Source organism: Patella vulgata, chromosome 7 (assembly GCF_932274485.2).
Source record: "Patella vulgata chromosome 7, xgPatVulg1.2, whole genome shotgun sequence".
In the NCBI taxonomy this organism is placed as follows: domain Eukaryota; kingdom Metazoa; phylum Mollusca; class Gastropoda; family Patellidae; genus Patella; species Patella vulgata.
The window spans coordinates 5,012,258-5,028,908 of record NC_065885.2 but is presented as its reverse complement, the minus strand read 5'-3'; the positions used below and the strand labels follow the sequence as shown (position 1 = coordinate 5,028,908).

Here is a 16,651-nt window from a genome sequence, read left to right as displayed (position 1 = left end):
AATGAGAGACCTTATAATCTAAAGTGCATGCGTAAAAACATTCAGCCACTAAAAATAAAATGAAATAAAATGAAATGAAATGGGGTTTAATGTCCAACTCTTCTGCTCCGACTGGACTAATGATGATGGGCATTTGCCATACAGTGTGCTATGAGGGTAATTTTTCCCAGGCACGGCACTATCGACTACTCTTATACCAAATTCCAACCACCAAGGGATCTTTTACGTGCATGCCAATGTATACACAGGACTTCGTTTTTTGTCCCATGCAAATGATTAGACAGCTGTCCTAGTCAGGCCCTCCATCCTGCACAACTGACAAGGGGAAACTACATCAGAAAATCTAGATGAACTTTCACAGACAATGCAGGGAGCGCACACACGAACTCCAGCCTAGTGAACCAGCATCTGACCCACTTAGCCACCGAGGCTCCCCACCAAATAAAACAAACCAAAAGGTCAATTGACAAAATTATTTATTTTTCTTCAACAAAATGATTGTGTAAATATAAATAAGAATATTTTATAATAACAATATTAAACAAATAAAACATAGTATCACAGATAAATTATACATCACTTATTATTGTTTAAAATATATCTCTAATGGACGGTGTTCAAATAAACAAGAGAATAACAAGTCAACCGATACAAAAACTGCCCAATATTTTGAGCAGAAAGTTTGGAAGGAAACCGGAGAGAACCAACATGGTTAGATAGGCAACCCTACTCCTTGACACGGACAAGTGGGATATCGAAAACCATAACACTCGATTCAATGACATTCGGCCACCCAACTTGTAAGGAAGGAAACCTGAGGATCCAGAAAGAACCCACACGCTTACAGCCAACCCTGCTCCTTGACACATACAAGTGGGGAATCGACTCAATCACATTCGGCCACCCAACCTCATTTCAACACAACAAAAAATTCTAAAACTATAATCTATTCACAAACAATGTATTATACACTTAACAATAAATTAAATTTTGATTTCAAGCAACTATAAGAATAAAGCATAGACAGGACTCACTCCATGGACCTTTATTTGTTATTCTTAATACTGGTTATTGTAAATATACCTGGACCCTTATTCACGAAAACTTAAACTAAGATACGATCGAAATTTTAAGAAATACTGCAATTCGATTGGCTGACCAATATGCAAATTGGATATATGCAAATTGATTTTACTGGTCAGCCAATCGAATTGCAGTATTTCTTATAATTTTGATTGTATCTTAGTTTAACGGCCTAATTTCTGGGCTAATGAAGTGTCTGGACAGCAGGATTTCTGTCTACTTGCTACTCTTCATCGAATTCCAACTGTCAAGGGCTCTTTAACGTGCACGCTGATTGTTTCGTCCCATACAATTGGACTGCTGTCTAGTCGTTCGGATGGGACGGAAAACCAAGGTCCCATGTACACATTGGCATGCACGTAAAAGATCCCTTGGTAGTTGGAATTCGATATAAGAGTAGGCCATAGCACTGGTGTTCAGGAAAAATGTCCCCCAAACTCTTCTGGTTAGTAAGTCAGCACCTTACTCGCTGAGCCACCCTGGCTCCCAAAAATTAAATAAATTTTAATGCTTCTATTTGCTTTTGAATGACAATTTTAAAAAACATACACAATACTATATCAAACCATTGACAGATATTATTGAATACACAGAAATCTCTACTTACTACCAATATTACTGAATTTATTACTTCAGTAATTACACAATTTTGGCACATGTTTATTCTGAGTAAAACAATATTTTGACAACATATCAGGCCCCCAGTTCACAAAGCATTCTCAGGCTTAAGTAAAGAATTTACTGAAGATTGTACGCCTTATTTTAACTAAAATATAGCCCTTTATAAAACTTTTGCTGTTTTAATGTATCAAATACATCAATCAGAAACTATGTACAAAGTTTTGTGTTTCTGAGTCAAAGATATTTCTCATAAACAGTGATTAAAAGTTGAGTAAATTCTTAACTTAAGTCTAATAATGATTTGTGATCTTGGGCTAGATACCAAACTAATTATTAGAGATATGATGGAATGACATTTATCAGTAGAGGTATAACATTTATAATAACACCTACAACTTTCAGGATTTACTACTTTTATTATAGGTCTTCTATCAATTAATGTTATGATACTCTTACATGTATCTTTCATAAAAAAAATTAACTCCAACCATGCATGACTAAATACAAGGTGACCCCAAAAAATACAGAACCCATAAAATTTTTATTGAGTCCTACAAAGGTCCAACAAATTTCTTAAACATCAGTCTGTGTACGATCATTCCCTAAAGTTTCAGTTATGTTGGTGGATTTGCATAAAAGTCATGTTCTTTCCAAATGGCCTCCACAGTGTTTGAAGTAAACTTGTAATGTCGCACAAAATGGTCAATTACTTGATCACGTTCCTCTTTGGGGATTTCCCTGATTATCTCAAGGATAATGTGAACCAGAACAACCCTGAATCGATTGGTGAATAGAAGACAGCTATCACATAAAATATTGTCAGAAACATGTAAATGACAATCAGATTCTTTTAACTTTTGATGTGGTCTAAAATCATTTTCACAACTTCAAAAATCACTGTTACTTTTAACTTGTGCGTCAGTTCTATTTTGATGTGGTCTAAAACCATTTTTACAACTTCAAAAATCACTGTCGCTTTAAATTTGTGCGTCAGTTCTATTTTGATGTAGTCTAAAACCATTTTTACAACTTCAAAAATGTCTGCCGGTTTTATCTCTAGCCTTGGCCACTCAGTTACCTCTGTCATTAGTCACTGCGTCGGTTTTAAGTTTTACAGAATTTTTATGCACCATTTTTAATTTAACTTCGTCTCCTGTAGGAGAGCTACCTTGACTAGATGATTTAGATGGGATAGTCAATGGTGTCGTAGATTTAGGAGGCGTACTCGAGGGGGTCGTAGATTTAGGTGGGGAATTCGAGGGGGTAGATTTAGGTGTGGTATTCGAGGGTGGTGTAGATTTTGGAGAAGTATTCGAGGGTGGTGTAGATTTTGGAGACGTATTCGAGAGTGGTGTAGATTTTGGAGGGGTAATAGAGGGAGGTGTGGATTTTAGTGGCGATTTACTGCTTTTCGTCGGGTCGTTTTGAGGTGCCGTCGCCGTCTTGACCGTTGTCGCTGGTTTATTTACTGGTTTCGGATGAGTCATTTTATTTTGAAAATTCACTGGTTTGGGGTGTGTAATTGCATGACTGTAAGGACTTTTGGCGAACAGTTCGGCTTCAGTATTCACAGTTCCAGACTTGGACTGTATTGGAGGCATGTTATGGGTAGCGTTCGTTCTAGGAATAAAAGATCGAGAAGGTGAAACAGTTCTTTTGTTGGGTGACACTTGCGTAACTTTAGGATTTTTTTCGGGTGTGTCTTTAGCAGGTGAAATACTACGTGGTTGACGAGATTGAACAGCATTGGGTTGAGATCCACAATAAAGCACAGTAAATCCTTTTAAAGAATTCAACGGCATCAAGGCCTGATTTTTTCGACTTTTTTCAAAACATTCTATTGACACATCTGGAAGAAGAAAAGGAAAAAAGATTAGCGTACATTAAGCAGTGAGAAATTTTATATTTTACAGAAAATGGGTTTAACGTCCACTCGACACAAACTAGGTCATTTCGGGACTAACACATGGTTCAATTTTATTTCAATAATTCGCTTGCGCGTAGGTGTCTTTAGCAGTGGGAGAAAAGCGGAGGACCCGGGGAAAACTCACGAAGTTGGCACGCGGCCCTACTCCTTGTCACGTACAACAGGAGAATCGAAACCCCGCCAGTTGACTAAATGACAGAACGTATAATACAGTGTGCGCGTGCTAACCATTCGGCCATACAGAACAGTAGGACGTTAAACCCCATTTCATTTCATTTCTATCGTAAACAGACCCATTAAAAGATTTTACCTGATTTCTGTCAAATTATTTTATTTTGAGCAAAGTTCATATAGATGAATTATGTAAGTGGACGTTAAACCCCATTTCTCTCTCTCTCTGACTGGGCTAATGAAGACGGGCATACTATCTACAGTGCTGTGAATGGAATTTTGCCCGGGCAGCGGCACTGTGACCTTTTTTTATATCGAATTCAAACTGCCAGGGGATCTTTTACGTACACCCCAGTACACAGGACCTCCGTTTTCCTTCCCATCCAAACAACTAGACAATTGTTCTCATCAGGCCGTCCATCCTGCACCACTGACAAGGCGGAAACCACGTCGAAAGATCCCGATGAATTTTCTCGGCCAATGCAGGGATCTGTTTACGATAGTAATAATTTATGCTAACTATCCAATCAAATCATATTTTAGTACAACCCTAACGTTGATCTAAGGATTTGGTATGGTAAATATGTGGTTATCAAAATACCGATAACTTACTAATGGATTCCTCGACCACAGATGGTATAACTTCTCGTAATGCTTCACAGTTCGTACTCAACGATGGATTAACATTAATCTCTATCATCCAGACCTATAAATAATATATAAAAAAAATTAATTAAAAACACTTATATGGATATATTACTTCTGAATTAATTAATATGCTAGGTTTCGATACACATACAGATATTGTTATCAAGCAAATTATATGATATCTGTATCAATACATAGCAAGTTAATAAATTCAGGTGGTTTTAATTTGTGAAATCTACTTCTATATGTCTTATTAGGAATATATAAAAAATGGGTTTTACCGTTTACTTGACACAAACTAGGTTATTTTGGGACTAACACATGGTTCAATTTTATCTAATGATTCACTTGGGCGTCGGGGTCTTTAGCAGTTGGACAAGCTACCCTACTACTTGTCATGTACTGGTTGGGATCAAAACCACTAGACTTAATGACAGACCTTATTTTCTAAAAAAATGGCATTAAGACCACTTGACCTGGCGAATCCCCCTTGTTTATAACGAACATGGTACAAAGTGTTAACCAGGAGCAAACACCAGTCCTTTGGATGAACTTACCTTGGACGCTACCCTGTATCTTTACCAAAAGGAAACTGAATAGGCCTCCTAATCGATCTTGCGTCTCCTACCTATGCTAGACTAGGCCTATTATTTTTTTCCTTGGTCAAGTTTCTCAGGAATATTACCCAAGGTTGAAGCCTTATGATAGGTTCCCAATTTCGTGTGATGCGTGACGATAGTATTGTACCTATTGAGTTCAAGATATGGTACGTGCAGATACGCTCATATACGTTTTGATGCAATCAAGACGATTGATACAGTACAACTGACCTCAATATATGATAAAACCTGATAGGATCACCACAATTAAAACCACGATTTCAATCGCAGCACGAATCGTGATAGTGTGAACCTAGTATTAGGAGTGAACAAACGATGTATTTACCTTCATGTCTGTATCAATCATAAAGTCTAAACCATATAAATCGTGATAGTGTGAAGCTAGTATTAGGAGTGAACAAACGATGTATTTACCTTCATGTCCGTATCAATCATAAAGTCTAAACCATATAAATTGTGATAGTGTGAAGCTAGTATTAGGAGTGAACAAACGATGTATTTACCTTCATGTCCGTATCAATCATAAAGTCTAATCCATATAAATCAAAATATCCCATCTTAGATTGTAATTTATGTTTTACACTATTAAAACAATGTAACATAACTCTCTGCATTTGTTTCTGAAAATTTACAAAACATCAAATTCATGCATTGAAATGAAATGAAATGGAGCTAAACATCCTAATGTTTTGCTCCGACTGGGCTAATGAAGACGGGCATACGCCATATAGTGTGCTATGAGGGTAATTTAGATAGGTATATGCCGTGGCCTACTCTTATATCAAATTCCAACTGCCACTGGATCTTTTACGTGCATGCAAATATATAGACAGGACCTTGGTTTTTAATCCCATCCCAATGACTAGACAGCTGTCCTTGTCAGGCCCTCCGTCCTGCACCACTGACAAGGGAAAACCACATCGGAAAATCCCAATGAACTTTCTCGGCCAATGCACCAGAGGACCCGGAGAAAACACACAAGGTTGGACAGGTGACCATACTCCTTGTCCAAAACGAGAGCCCAGGTGGAGATATTAAAAACAAGCTACTTACCGTCAGATAATTATAAACAAAGTCCGGTTCTAAGTTTTTCTCAGGAGCAACTTTTTCATTTATATAATCATTAAATTTATCCATACTCCATGCTGTATCTTCCTTTACTTCTTGATAATTAGGATCTTTCTTCTGTATATACTACAAATAATATTAATACAATATTATACTAGAAATAATATTACATACTATAAATAATATTAATACAATATTATACTAGAAATAATACTAATACAATATATATACTAGAAATAATATTAATACAATATTATACTATAAATAATACTATCACAATATATATACTAGAAATAATATTATCATAATATATATACTATTAATAATAGGCCTACTAATTACATGTACAAAAAATTAATGAGAGGTTAAGTTTATAGCCAGATTACATAATTGATTTATGGACATTTATTTCATATTATTATTTCTGTATTGACCATTGTCAAACTATATACCAGGAAGACAATGTAGATTAATGTCATGTTATGTATTATATACTTTTAAACTTTTGTTGTACATTACCTAATATTATTTATAATCCATTGTTATGGAAATCTATTATTCTAAGAATATATACATATATGTATGGTATTTCAAAATTTTGTAGACATTATTAATATCGGAAGACGCCTATAGAAGGCAGACAGCTAGCTTATATGGATTTAATGTATGTCAGAATGAAGTAAAGTCGGGCAATTTTTACCTAGACATATTTTTTATTTGTTTATGTGTTTATCTACCGTAAACAAAGAACTACTTGTACTTTATCTACTTTCTCTCTCTGTCTCTCCCGACTGGGATACAGGGAAACACCCAATCCCTCCCGAGCTATAGATGTACAATATAAATGTTATTACCTGATTGGTAAGATGGGTGGTTAGATTGGTATCCTCTCCGTTATATGGCATACATGATAATCGTACATAACCTTTATGATAAACCACAAGAAAAGGTGTAGTACTAGCTATCAACATATACGCTCTAATATCAAACTTTCTACCATCTAATAATAGTGGATTGTGTATATATCTACAACATAAATAAAACTTTATAAAATATACTAAATATAAATATACAAATATCATAACGGTCGGTTACGTATCCTGGTATATCTGCAAGATAAATAAAACTTATACTCATTAAAAATATAGGAATCTAATAACAGTGGGTTACGTATATATTTGCCAGGTTGATAGGTTGAAAATCGCAGATAAGAGAACTTTTTCTAAACGACCAAATATCAAGACAGGGAAATGAAATGAAATGGGGTTTAACGTCTTACTGTTCTGCTCCAACTGGGCTAATAAAGACGGGCATATACTATGCAGTATGCTATCAGGGAAATTTTGCCCAGACAGTGACACTATGGCCTACTCTTATATCGAATTCCAACTCTGAAGGGTTCTTTTCATGCATTCCAATGTGTACATGGGACCTCAGTTTTTCATCTCATCCGATTGACTATACATTGTCCTTTGTCAGGTCCTCCATCCTACACTACTGACAAGGAAGAACCATACTTGAAAAACCCTGATGAACATTCTCGGCAAACGTAGGTATCGAAGACGGAACCTCCAGGTAAGCGAGCCAAAGTCTTACTCACTGAGCCACAGTGGCTTCCCATCGACAAGGCGTCGCAGTAACTGACTAATCACGATGTCTTTGGTTCGATCCTGGTGACGGGTGATAAAGTCTCAGGATTTTCCTGTCTGGTGTCTCTTTGTTAGTGGGGGAGTTGGATGGCCGAATGGTTAGCACATGCGGGCTGTATCATAAGGCCTGTCATTGAGTCAACTGGCGTGGTTTCGAATCCCCGGTTGTACGTGACAAGAAGTAGGGTAGCCTGTCCAACCTCCTGGGTTTTCTGGGGGTCCTCCGGTGTCCTCCCAATGCTAAAGACCCCTACGGGCAAGCGAATTATTAAAATAAAATTAAATCATGTTAGTCCCAAAATGACCTAGTACTCTCTCTCTCTCGCTCTATCTATCATCAGTGCAAGAGGGGACTTGAAAGGATGCCAGTTGACTCAATGACAGACCTTATGATAACTCGCACACTCTAACCATTCGGGTGGGGATCACGTGGCTAAGTGGGTAAGACGCTAGCTCGCTAGCCTGGAGGTCGGGTGTTCGATCCCTGCATTGGCCGAGAAAGTTCATCCAGATTTTCCGGCGTGGTTCTCCCTTGTCAGTGATGCAGGATGGAGGGGCTGACAAGGAAAGCTGTCTAGTCGTTCGGGAGGGACGAAAAACCGAGGTCCCGTGTACACATTGGCGTGCACGTAAAAGATCCCTTGGCAGTTGGAATTCGATATAAGAGTAGGCCGTAGTGCCGCTGTCCGGGCAAAATTTCCCTTATAGCACACTGTATGGCGTATGCCCGTCTTCATTAGCCCAGGTTAGGAGCAGAACAGTAGGACGTTAAACCCCATTTCATTTCATTTTCTAACCATTCGGCCATCCACCCCCCTGTCATTTAGTAAAGTGGTGTGGTGTAGATTCACTGCTTGTACTAGAAAAGGAGTAAGGATGCCTGTCCAACCTCGTGTGTTTTCTCCGGGAACTCCGGTTTCCTCCCACTGCTAAGGACCTCTACGCCCAAGCAAATGATATGTTAGTCCCGAAATAACCTAGTTTGTGTTGAGTGGACAATAAATCCCATTTCTCTGCTTGTAAATGAACAAACCTTTGAACTATTCTTGACATGAGTGGCCTGGTAGATTTTCGTTGCTGTTGTTGTTTCTCCTCGCGTTCAGACAATAATTTGTCGATTTCTTCTTTAGACCGGAGTAAAAATATACCTTTACCTTGATTCATGCCAGTTGGTTTACATATCCACATTTCACCATCTATAATAATATATTGAATATATCAACTTAGCTAGTACATTCACTTAGCTAATATATCAACTTAGCTAATATATCAACATAGCTAATATATCAACATAGCTGATAATATATCAACTTAGCTAATAGCCTAATATCTATATCATCTTAGCTAATATATCAACTTAGCCAATATATCAACTTAGGTAATACATCAACTTAGCTAATATATCAACTTAGCTAATAGTGTAATATCTATATCATCTTAGCTAATATCCCATCTTTATCACCTTGGCAAATATATTAACATAGCTAATATCTATAATATCTACATCAACTTAGCTAATATATATAATATCTATGTCAACTTGGCTAATATCTATTTCAATATACTAATATCTATAATAACCGACCAAGAACTATATCAACTTCAACTTAGGTAATATCTATATCAACTCAGTTAAGATAAGCTTATATATATATTAACTTAGATTAGCTTAGCTAATAATACATCAGATATCTATATTAACTTAGCTAATTGTAAGTCAACCGTTTAGGATCTTGATCAGTTACCTGATACCCAGGGCATTTGGCAAGGCATCTGAAGCACACAGGGCATCAAGGGTGGGGCACCTCAAATGGATTACTTTGAGTTACCTTAAAAAGTAAAATAATATCCCATACCTTTATATTGTTCTAAAAAAGTTTCTCTGTCATTTTTATCATCTAGTTTATACGTCTCTGGTACAATATCTACCATTTTCAGACGGGGTGGTCTCCCTTTAGTTGATAAAGTAACCCTTTCATATTCTTGTAAACTGTTTAACAGGCCCATTTTATTGGTCAATAAGTGACAGTTGGGAATATGATTGACAAGCTGATCGCCTGAAATAAACATAATCTAATTAACTGGAGAGGTAAAAACTTTATCGAGAAATTTTCAAAAGATATCTTGAAGGCACTAATTAGCCTCTTTGATTTTTGTTATAATAAAAATATGAAATGATTTTTTTTTATCCTTTTGTTCTGCTCCGACTGGGCTAATTAAGGTGGGCATACAGTGTGCTATCCGGGAAATTTTGCTTGGTCAACACAGGGTTCCAACATGGAACCTTCAGGTTAGCGAGCCAACATCTTAGTCAATGACGCACCGCGGCCCCCTTAATAAAATATAGAGTTACAGTGTTCCCAGACGGTATATAATTCAGCCTTAATAGCCCCTATTCACTGATATGTCGTGTACCAGAGACGAGAGAGAGCGAAATGGGGTTTAATGTCCACTCGACACATTTTTTGAATATTGAAACTGATAGGGTGGTCTGAACCAGAGAGCCGGAAAAAGCCGCACAAAGTTAGGAAGGTTACACCTTGTCCTGTTCAAGCTGGGAATCAAAACCACGCCTTATTTCTTTTCACTAATCTAAGGTGGGTGCTCGATTGTCATTCCGGAACTTCCCGAATTGACAGAATTGCAATCAAGTGATACGGAATTCAGTCCTGTCACAGTTCTGCCAGTCCCGACAGCTGAGGTGGTGTGAGTAGAATCGTGACGTATTTTAAGTAACAAATATGTTTCATTTGCCATGATTGGTTGAGATATTTTTTATGCAGTCGGCCCATGCGTTGTATTCAAAAATTCTTACTTTGACTCGATTAACACTATTTTTACAATATAATTCCAGAACGTTCAATTGAGTATTCCTGATATTAGAAGTTATTGGTTGAGGTTATATTTTTTTTTTTTAAAAAAACTCCCCGTCCTACCCCACAGGAAGAGTAAAGACATGATGTATTTTGTATTTTAGATTTCTTCGAGTTATAGTTCTTTTTTCATTCTGGCATGCTTTATCAAAATATATGATTTCCTTATTATTATTTTGTTGTCATCTATACGAAAATGTGCGAAATTATAGAGACAAATACCCAAAACGTGCTGTTATTTGAAAGTCTACAAAGTAGTTTCTAGTTGGAACCGACGCTTTAAACATTTTCAAGTTATAAATTGTAAATTGTTGTCAACATGGGTTATCTACCTTTATTTTATAAATCTGATTATATCGAAGACATATTTATCAATTATTAATATTTTATCAATATTTCACTTCATTAATTATTGACAATATTTCTATTTTAGTTTAACTATAGGTTTTTATCAGTTTTCTATAAAAAAAATCATTTATGCAGCTAAAGGCATAAAGAAGGTGATTATCTTTAGATGTATTTTAAATCCTTTTGTAAACTGTGTTTAATCTGCGAAGGGATTATGCGTCTGAATTGAAATGGTTCAATTCAGTTCAGTATTTGCAAAGTCATGAATTAAAAAATTTCACACAGATGGCAAAATATTTCAAGCTATCCTCTCTTCTTCCATAGAATTAAAGTTATCATGTCCCTAAGCATCAATGGATCAAATTTTTTATATCATCAAATTCAGTCTCAACATTCACCTTACGAACATTTACAAACAGATGTCCCGTGTACAGATTGCCGTGCATGTAATAAATAAAATGGGGTTTAACGCCCTACTGTTCTGCTTGGAGTGAGCTAATAAAGACGGGCATATGCCATACAGTGTGCTATGAGGGAAATTTTGCCCGGACAGCGGCACTATGGCCTACTCTTATCATCAAATTCCATCTGCCAAGGGATCTCTTTTGTGCACGCTAAACTGTACCCAGGAAATCAGTTTTTTTCCCATTCAAACGACTAGTCACTATTCTTCGCAGGCCCTCCTTGTTTCCATTTATTTTTTTAAAACAAAAAGAAAAACATCAAATAATCACCTCTTGAATAATTAATTATTACAATTAAATAATGACTTGAGAAAGGCTTTATATATATATCACTGGCCATTATCAATCAACTAATCATTAATCCAAGACAAGTGATTAGTATTACCCATTGACGCCATCCAGATTATCAGCCAGTTGATTAATTTATAGTATCCCGTCATGTGATTGACACTCAATGTAATGGTTAATCTAGAATACGATTAGAATTTTAAGATTTTTTTTCGCCACATCTCAAAAAGAATGACAAGTACCCGAAAACATCGACAAAATCAAACTTTAATCACCACTTTCATTTTTTTATCGCAAATTGCGACTTGGCCACTTTCATTTTTTATCGCAAATTGCAACTTTGGCGACCGACAGCTTGAGCCCTGATAAGTAGGAAACTGACTGGTACAGAAATATAGATTGTTAAAGCTCATTTCATTTCATTGATTGAACACAGTAAATATAGACGGATGTATTATAGTCAGTTTTAATTGTTCATGTTATTAGATTGTATTGATAATAGAATGTCAGTCATATTAACCGATCAACATGGCAATATAATAATTGATACGTTCTAGTGTAACTGTCAGGAGTATTATAGAATTTTATTGTAATCAGTATAGAATGTGATAAGATGTATTATCATATAATAATGTTAATAATAAATCAAATTCTATCTCAATATTATAATAGGTTGTTGTTGTTCTTAGTGTTTAATGTCCGCTTCCACCGAAGGTGATATCGCAGACAAGTCTTATTTTTATCTTTATTATCTTAGTGCACGCGCAGGGGTCTTTCCTGTGGGAGGAAACTGGAGTACCCGGAGTAAACCCACGAGGTTGAAAAGGCACCCCTATCTCCAAGTCACATACGCTCACACCAGGGATTGAAACCACAGCCGCAACCCAGAGGTGACCGTCCAGCTAGAGGTCAAAATTGGCACTCTACACCACTAGGCCATCCCAACCCCCATTATAACAGGTAAATTAAACATAGCAATATTTGTTTGTCACCTCTGTATATATATCACCACTAAAGTTCACTTTATACCTTTAGGTCTTTTCCTCGGTCTTCCCTTAAGCCAGAATGGTCCAGTTGATGGTATTATTTATAAGAAACAACAAGCTAAGTTTATAACGTTTAATAGATTTAAAGAAACTAAAGTACAACATACGGTGGGACTCTTCGTACCACCCATACAAAGCATGCGAGTCTATACGTACCCTCAACAGTCCCTGGTTGTACGTGACAAGGAGTATGGTGGCCTGTCCAACCTCGTGGGTTTTCTCTGGGTCCTCCGGTATCCTCCCACTGCTAAAGACCCCTATGCGCAAGCAAATTATTGGAATAAAATTGAACCATATGTTAGTCCCAAAATGACCTAGTTTAAGCCACAATGGCTAGATGACCACCATGATTATGTCTATTTATCATCAGTCAAATAAATAAATTGCTGCAAATCAATAGGCTTCTTCATCCCATAAACATAATCACTGTGTATAAATTTAAAGTCAATCAAAGTGTCCCCAAGATTTTTCAAAGTCACCAAGGGCTATAGTATAACTCTAACAGTAAATAGGTTTCTTTGACTCAAGAACATAAACACTATGTATAAATTTCCATCTGAATGATAAAATTAGCCTATCGAGTTATCGCATGACGGACCAACGGAAATAAAAATTAAATAAACTTTAAAACACCAATCAGTCAAATGAATCTGAGAAATATCTAAGATATTAGCAATTACAATCTGATTAAAACACAGATCCTATTTCGCTTCATTTTTAATAATTCAAAATTTCTTTTTACTTGTCTTTACTACACTAGAATCGGGAAGAGTTGTTATATAACCTGAATGCTGGTTGATGTATGGGATTAGCCAATAAAACGGTCAGTTGCAGCAAGTTCTTGGCATAGCGATGTACGGCACTATGGGTATCCTAGCAGAAACATCAACGCTAATTGGTTAATCTGATATCATAGGGTCAAAAGCCATTTGTATGACCTCTGATGCGAACTCCCGCTACAACTGGTCAGATCTTCATGTAGTAGAGGCCACCGAAGGTATAAAAAAAAATGAAACAGAATAGAGATCTGTATTTTAAGCAGATTAGACAATGCACTGGAACTTACTTTCTACATTAAACAAACTATTAAATATGGAATTGTTTATAATGAAATATGTATTTTATTATCAATTATTTTTTCATTTTAATCAGATATTATCAATTATTTCTGCGTTTTATTTTATTGGGTACGTTTAAACTAACACCCTTTTAGTACATACATACTTGATGTAAATTTTAGAGGTTAACCCAGCCCTTTAACAAATTATCTAATAACTGGGGTTTAACGTCCACTCGACACAAACTAGGTCATTTCGGGACTAACATATGGTTTAATTTTTATTTCTATAATTCGCTTGCGCGTAGGGGTCTTTAGCAGTGGGAGAAAAACGAAGGACCCGGAGAAAACCCACAAGGTTGGACAGGCGACCCTACTCCTTGTCACGTACAACTGGCGAATCGAAACCCCGCCAGTTGACTCAATGACAAACCGTATGAGCTGTATTTTTGGATATAACTTTGAAATTACGGTGCAGATGTATGTGATGCATCACATGATTTTCAGTTTAATAAAACTTTTCAAATTCCGTTCAGCCTCATGTCAATAAACATTCCAACGTAGCATAATTCATAAATTCAGCATAATTCATAAATTCCTTGCGTATATTTCTCGACAAGCAGATGCACAATAAAAATGACAGCTGCAGATGTAAAAAAAACAAAAACTGTCTATGTAGGATATTAAAAGGCTTGCCCACTTTGAGAGAGAGAGAAATGGGGTTTAACGTCCACTCGACACAGACTAGGTTATTTTAATAATTAGCTTGCGCGTAGGGGTCTTTAGCAGTTGGAGGAGACCGGAGTACCCGGAGAAAACCCACAAGGTTGGACAGGCAACCCTAATCCTTGTCACATACAACCAGGGATTCAAAACCACGCCAGTTGACTCAATGACAGGCCTTATGATACAGCGTGCACATGCTAACCATTGAGCTTTCCAAACCCTTCCACTTTAAAGGACTCTTCTTACATAAGTTGATTTAATGTATAAAATGGTGTAATTGTGTATAAGATTGATGGTGAATGTTGACAGAGTGATATCATGGTATGATACACCTACACTATTCATACATCAGACATTCCATTCATACATTGACGTCTGCATTGACAAAAAAAAAAAGGGGTTTATATTTTACCGTATAAGGCTAATCAAGGTAAATTTTAACGCAGCTTTTGGAAAATAGCATACCTTTACAGGTACTGTGACTTATATAGGTAATGATACACCTATCATTGGAAAGAAGACTAATAAGGAATAACGACCGTCTGCTGGAAGTCAGACAGACGTGTCATTTTATCTCTATTGTTAGGATTATATGAGCGTGGTTTTTCTCTCAATGAAAAATGTTATCAACCACCATATTGTAATATCATCTTTTTCTATCATTTAATGTGTGGGTTGTTGCAGACACCTTGTCATATATCTTAAGATTTGTTAACGATGTAATATCATCTAATTAATGCCTTCAGTAAAACCATAACTGTCATTCTTCTAATATCCTTCAAAATATAATATTTCCTCCTTTCAAATTCAGGATGATCAGGGAAAAGAAATGCCACAAGGCAACATGCCGCTTTCATGCTTATCAAAAACATTCCTCAATTACAGAAATTATTTGTAGAATTCAATGATCAGGGTCATCCATTCATTGGAATTTCGGATGATTGGGGGTGAGAAATGCCACCAAGATACTGGTCTACATGCATATCTAATCAAAAATATCTTCTAGAATCCAATGTTCGTGAGCCATCCAGTCATTGATTATTGATCATTTGAATAATTATGTAGGTTATTGGTCTGAACACCTGTAGTTATGTTGATAGGTTTAACAATAAATCATAATTACTGATAATTAATGTTATATTTATAGATAGAGAAACAGAGAGAGAGAGAGAGAGAGAGAGAGGGTTTAACATCCACTCGACATAGATTAGGTTATCCAGGACTAACATAAGTTTCTATTATATTTCAATAATTTGCTTGCATGTAGGGGTTTGGTAGCAATGGTAGCAATGACACCAATCACTGTCACAGGTTTGGTAGCAATGGTAGCAGTGACACCACTCACTGCCACGTTGATGTTATGGAATAAAGCTTCTCTAAATGACTGACAAACAAGTCTGGAAATATGTACCTGGCCTGTCACTGACAATATCAGACGCAAATTCAGGCATTGTCCGGCACAATTTCTCTAGCACCTGTTATATTGTCCGGCACAGTGTTTGTCTTTTGTCAATATTTTTATTGATATTATTAATAGTAGTTCAGTTGTGTCAGACATTTCGTCAGCTTCAACCCTGGTTGTTATTCCCAGACCAGCTGCTCATGAAGAGTGTTCACGGAACTGTGGGTAATCAACTAGTAACATCAATGCTGATTGGTTAATCAAATGCCTGACGTCATATCCCTATAACTTGTCAGATCTTCATGTAGTGTAGGCCATCGGAAGTATAAAAAAACAAAACGAAATATAGATCTGTATTGTAATCAGATTGGGGGTGAGCCATAAGCGTCCAATGCGCTATACAGCCCTGGGCCTGTAATAATAGGCCTACAGGCTTCACTCAAAACCCCAATGATTTACAAGAAGACGTCATGAGACCAGTCTTGATGGTGGTCGTCATCTGTAGATGTTCTGGAACTAACCTTCTCTAAATAAGTAATAGTAAATTATTCCAACTTGATATTGTCAACATGGCTTAAGACCACTAGTTTACATCATTCAAGATTCATGAAAAAACATGACAGCTATCAATGGTGGTGGTGTGTTAGACCAGTAGTTCAA

General features: G+C 36.5%; 1 protein-coding gene across 2 annotated transcripts in view; it reads right to left on the bottom strand.

The window, feature by feature from the left end:
• Window positions 1–459: 459 nt before the first annotated feature.
• The window catches only part of LOC126827110 (protein polyglycylase TTLL10), a 35,040-nt gene continuing 18,848 nt past the window's right edge, over window positions 460–16,651 (bottom strand). For both annotated transcript variants that reach the window (XM_056102326.1, XM_056102327.1), the window contains exons 4-10: window positions 9,644–9,844; window positions 8,821–8,983; window positions 6,993–7,164; window positions 6,124–6,264; window positions 5,574–5,690; window positions 4,415–4,508; window positions 460–3,553 (exon numbers count right to left, since the gene is read on the bottom strand). In XM_056102326.1, coding sequence (XP_055958301.1) covers window positions 2,775–3,553; window positions 4,415–4,508; window positions 5,574–5,690; window positions 6,124–6,264; window positions 6,993–7,164; window positions 8,821–8,983; window positions 9,644–9,844 — 1,667 coding nt within the window. In that variant the 3' untranslated portion in view covers window positions 460–2,774. The remainder of the gene's footprint in view (window positions 3,554–4,414; window positions 4,509–5,573; window positions 5,691–6,123; window positions 6,265–6,992; window positions 7,165–8,820; window positions 8,984–9,643; window positions 9,845–16,651) is intronic.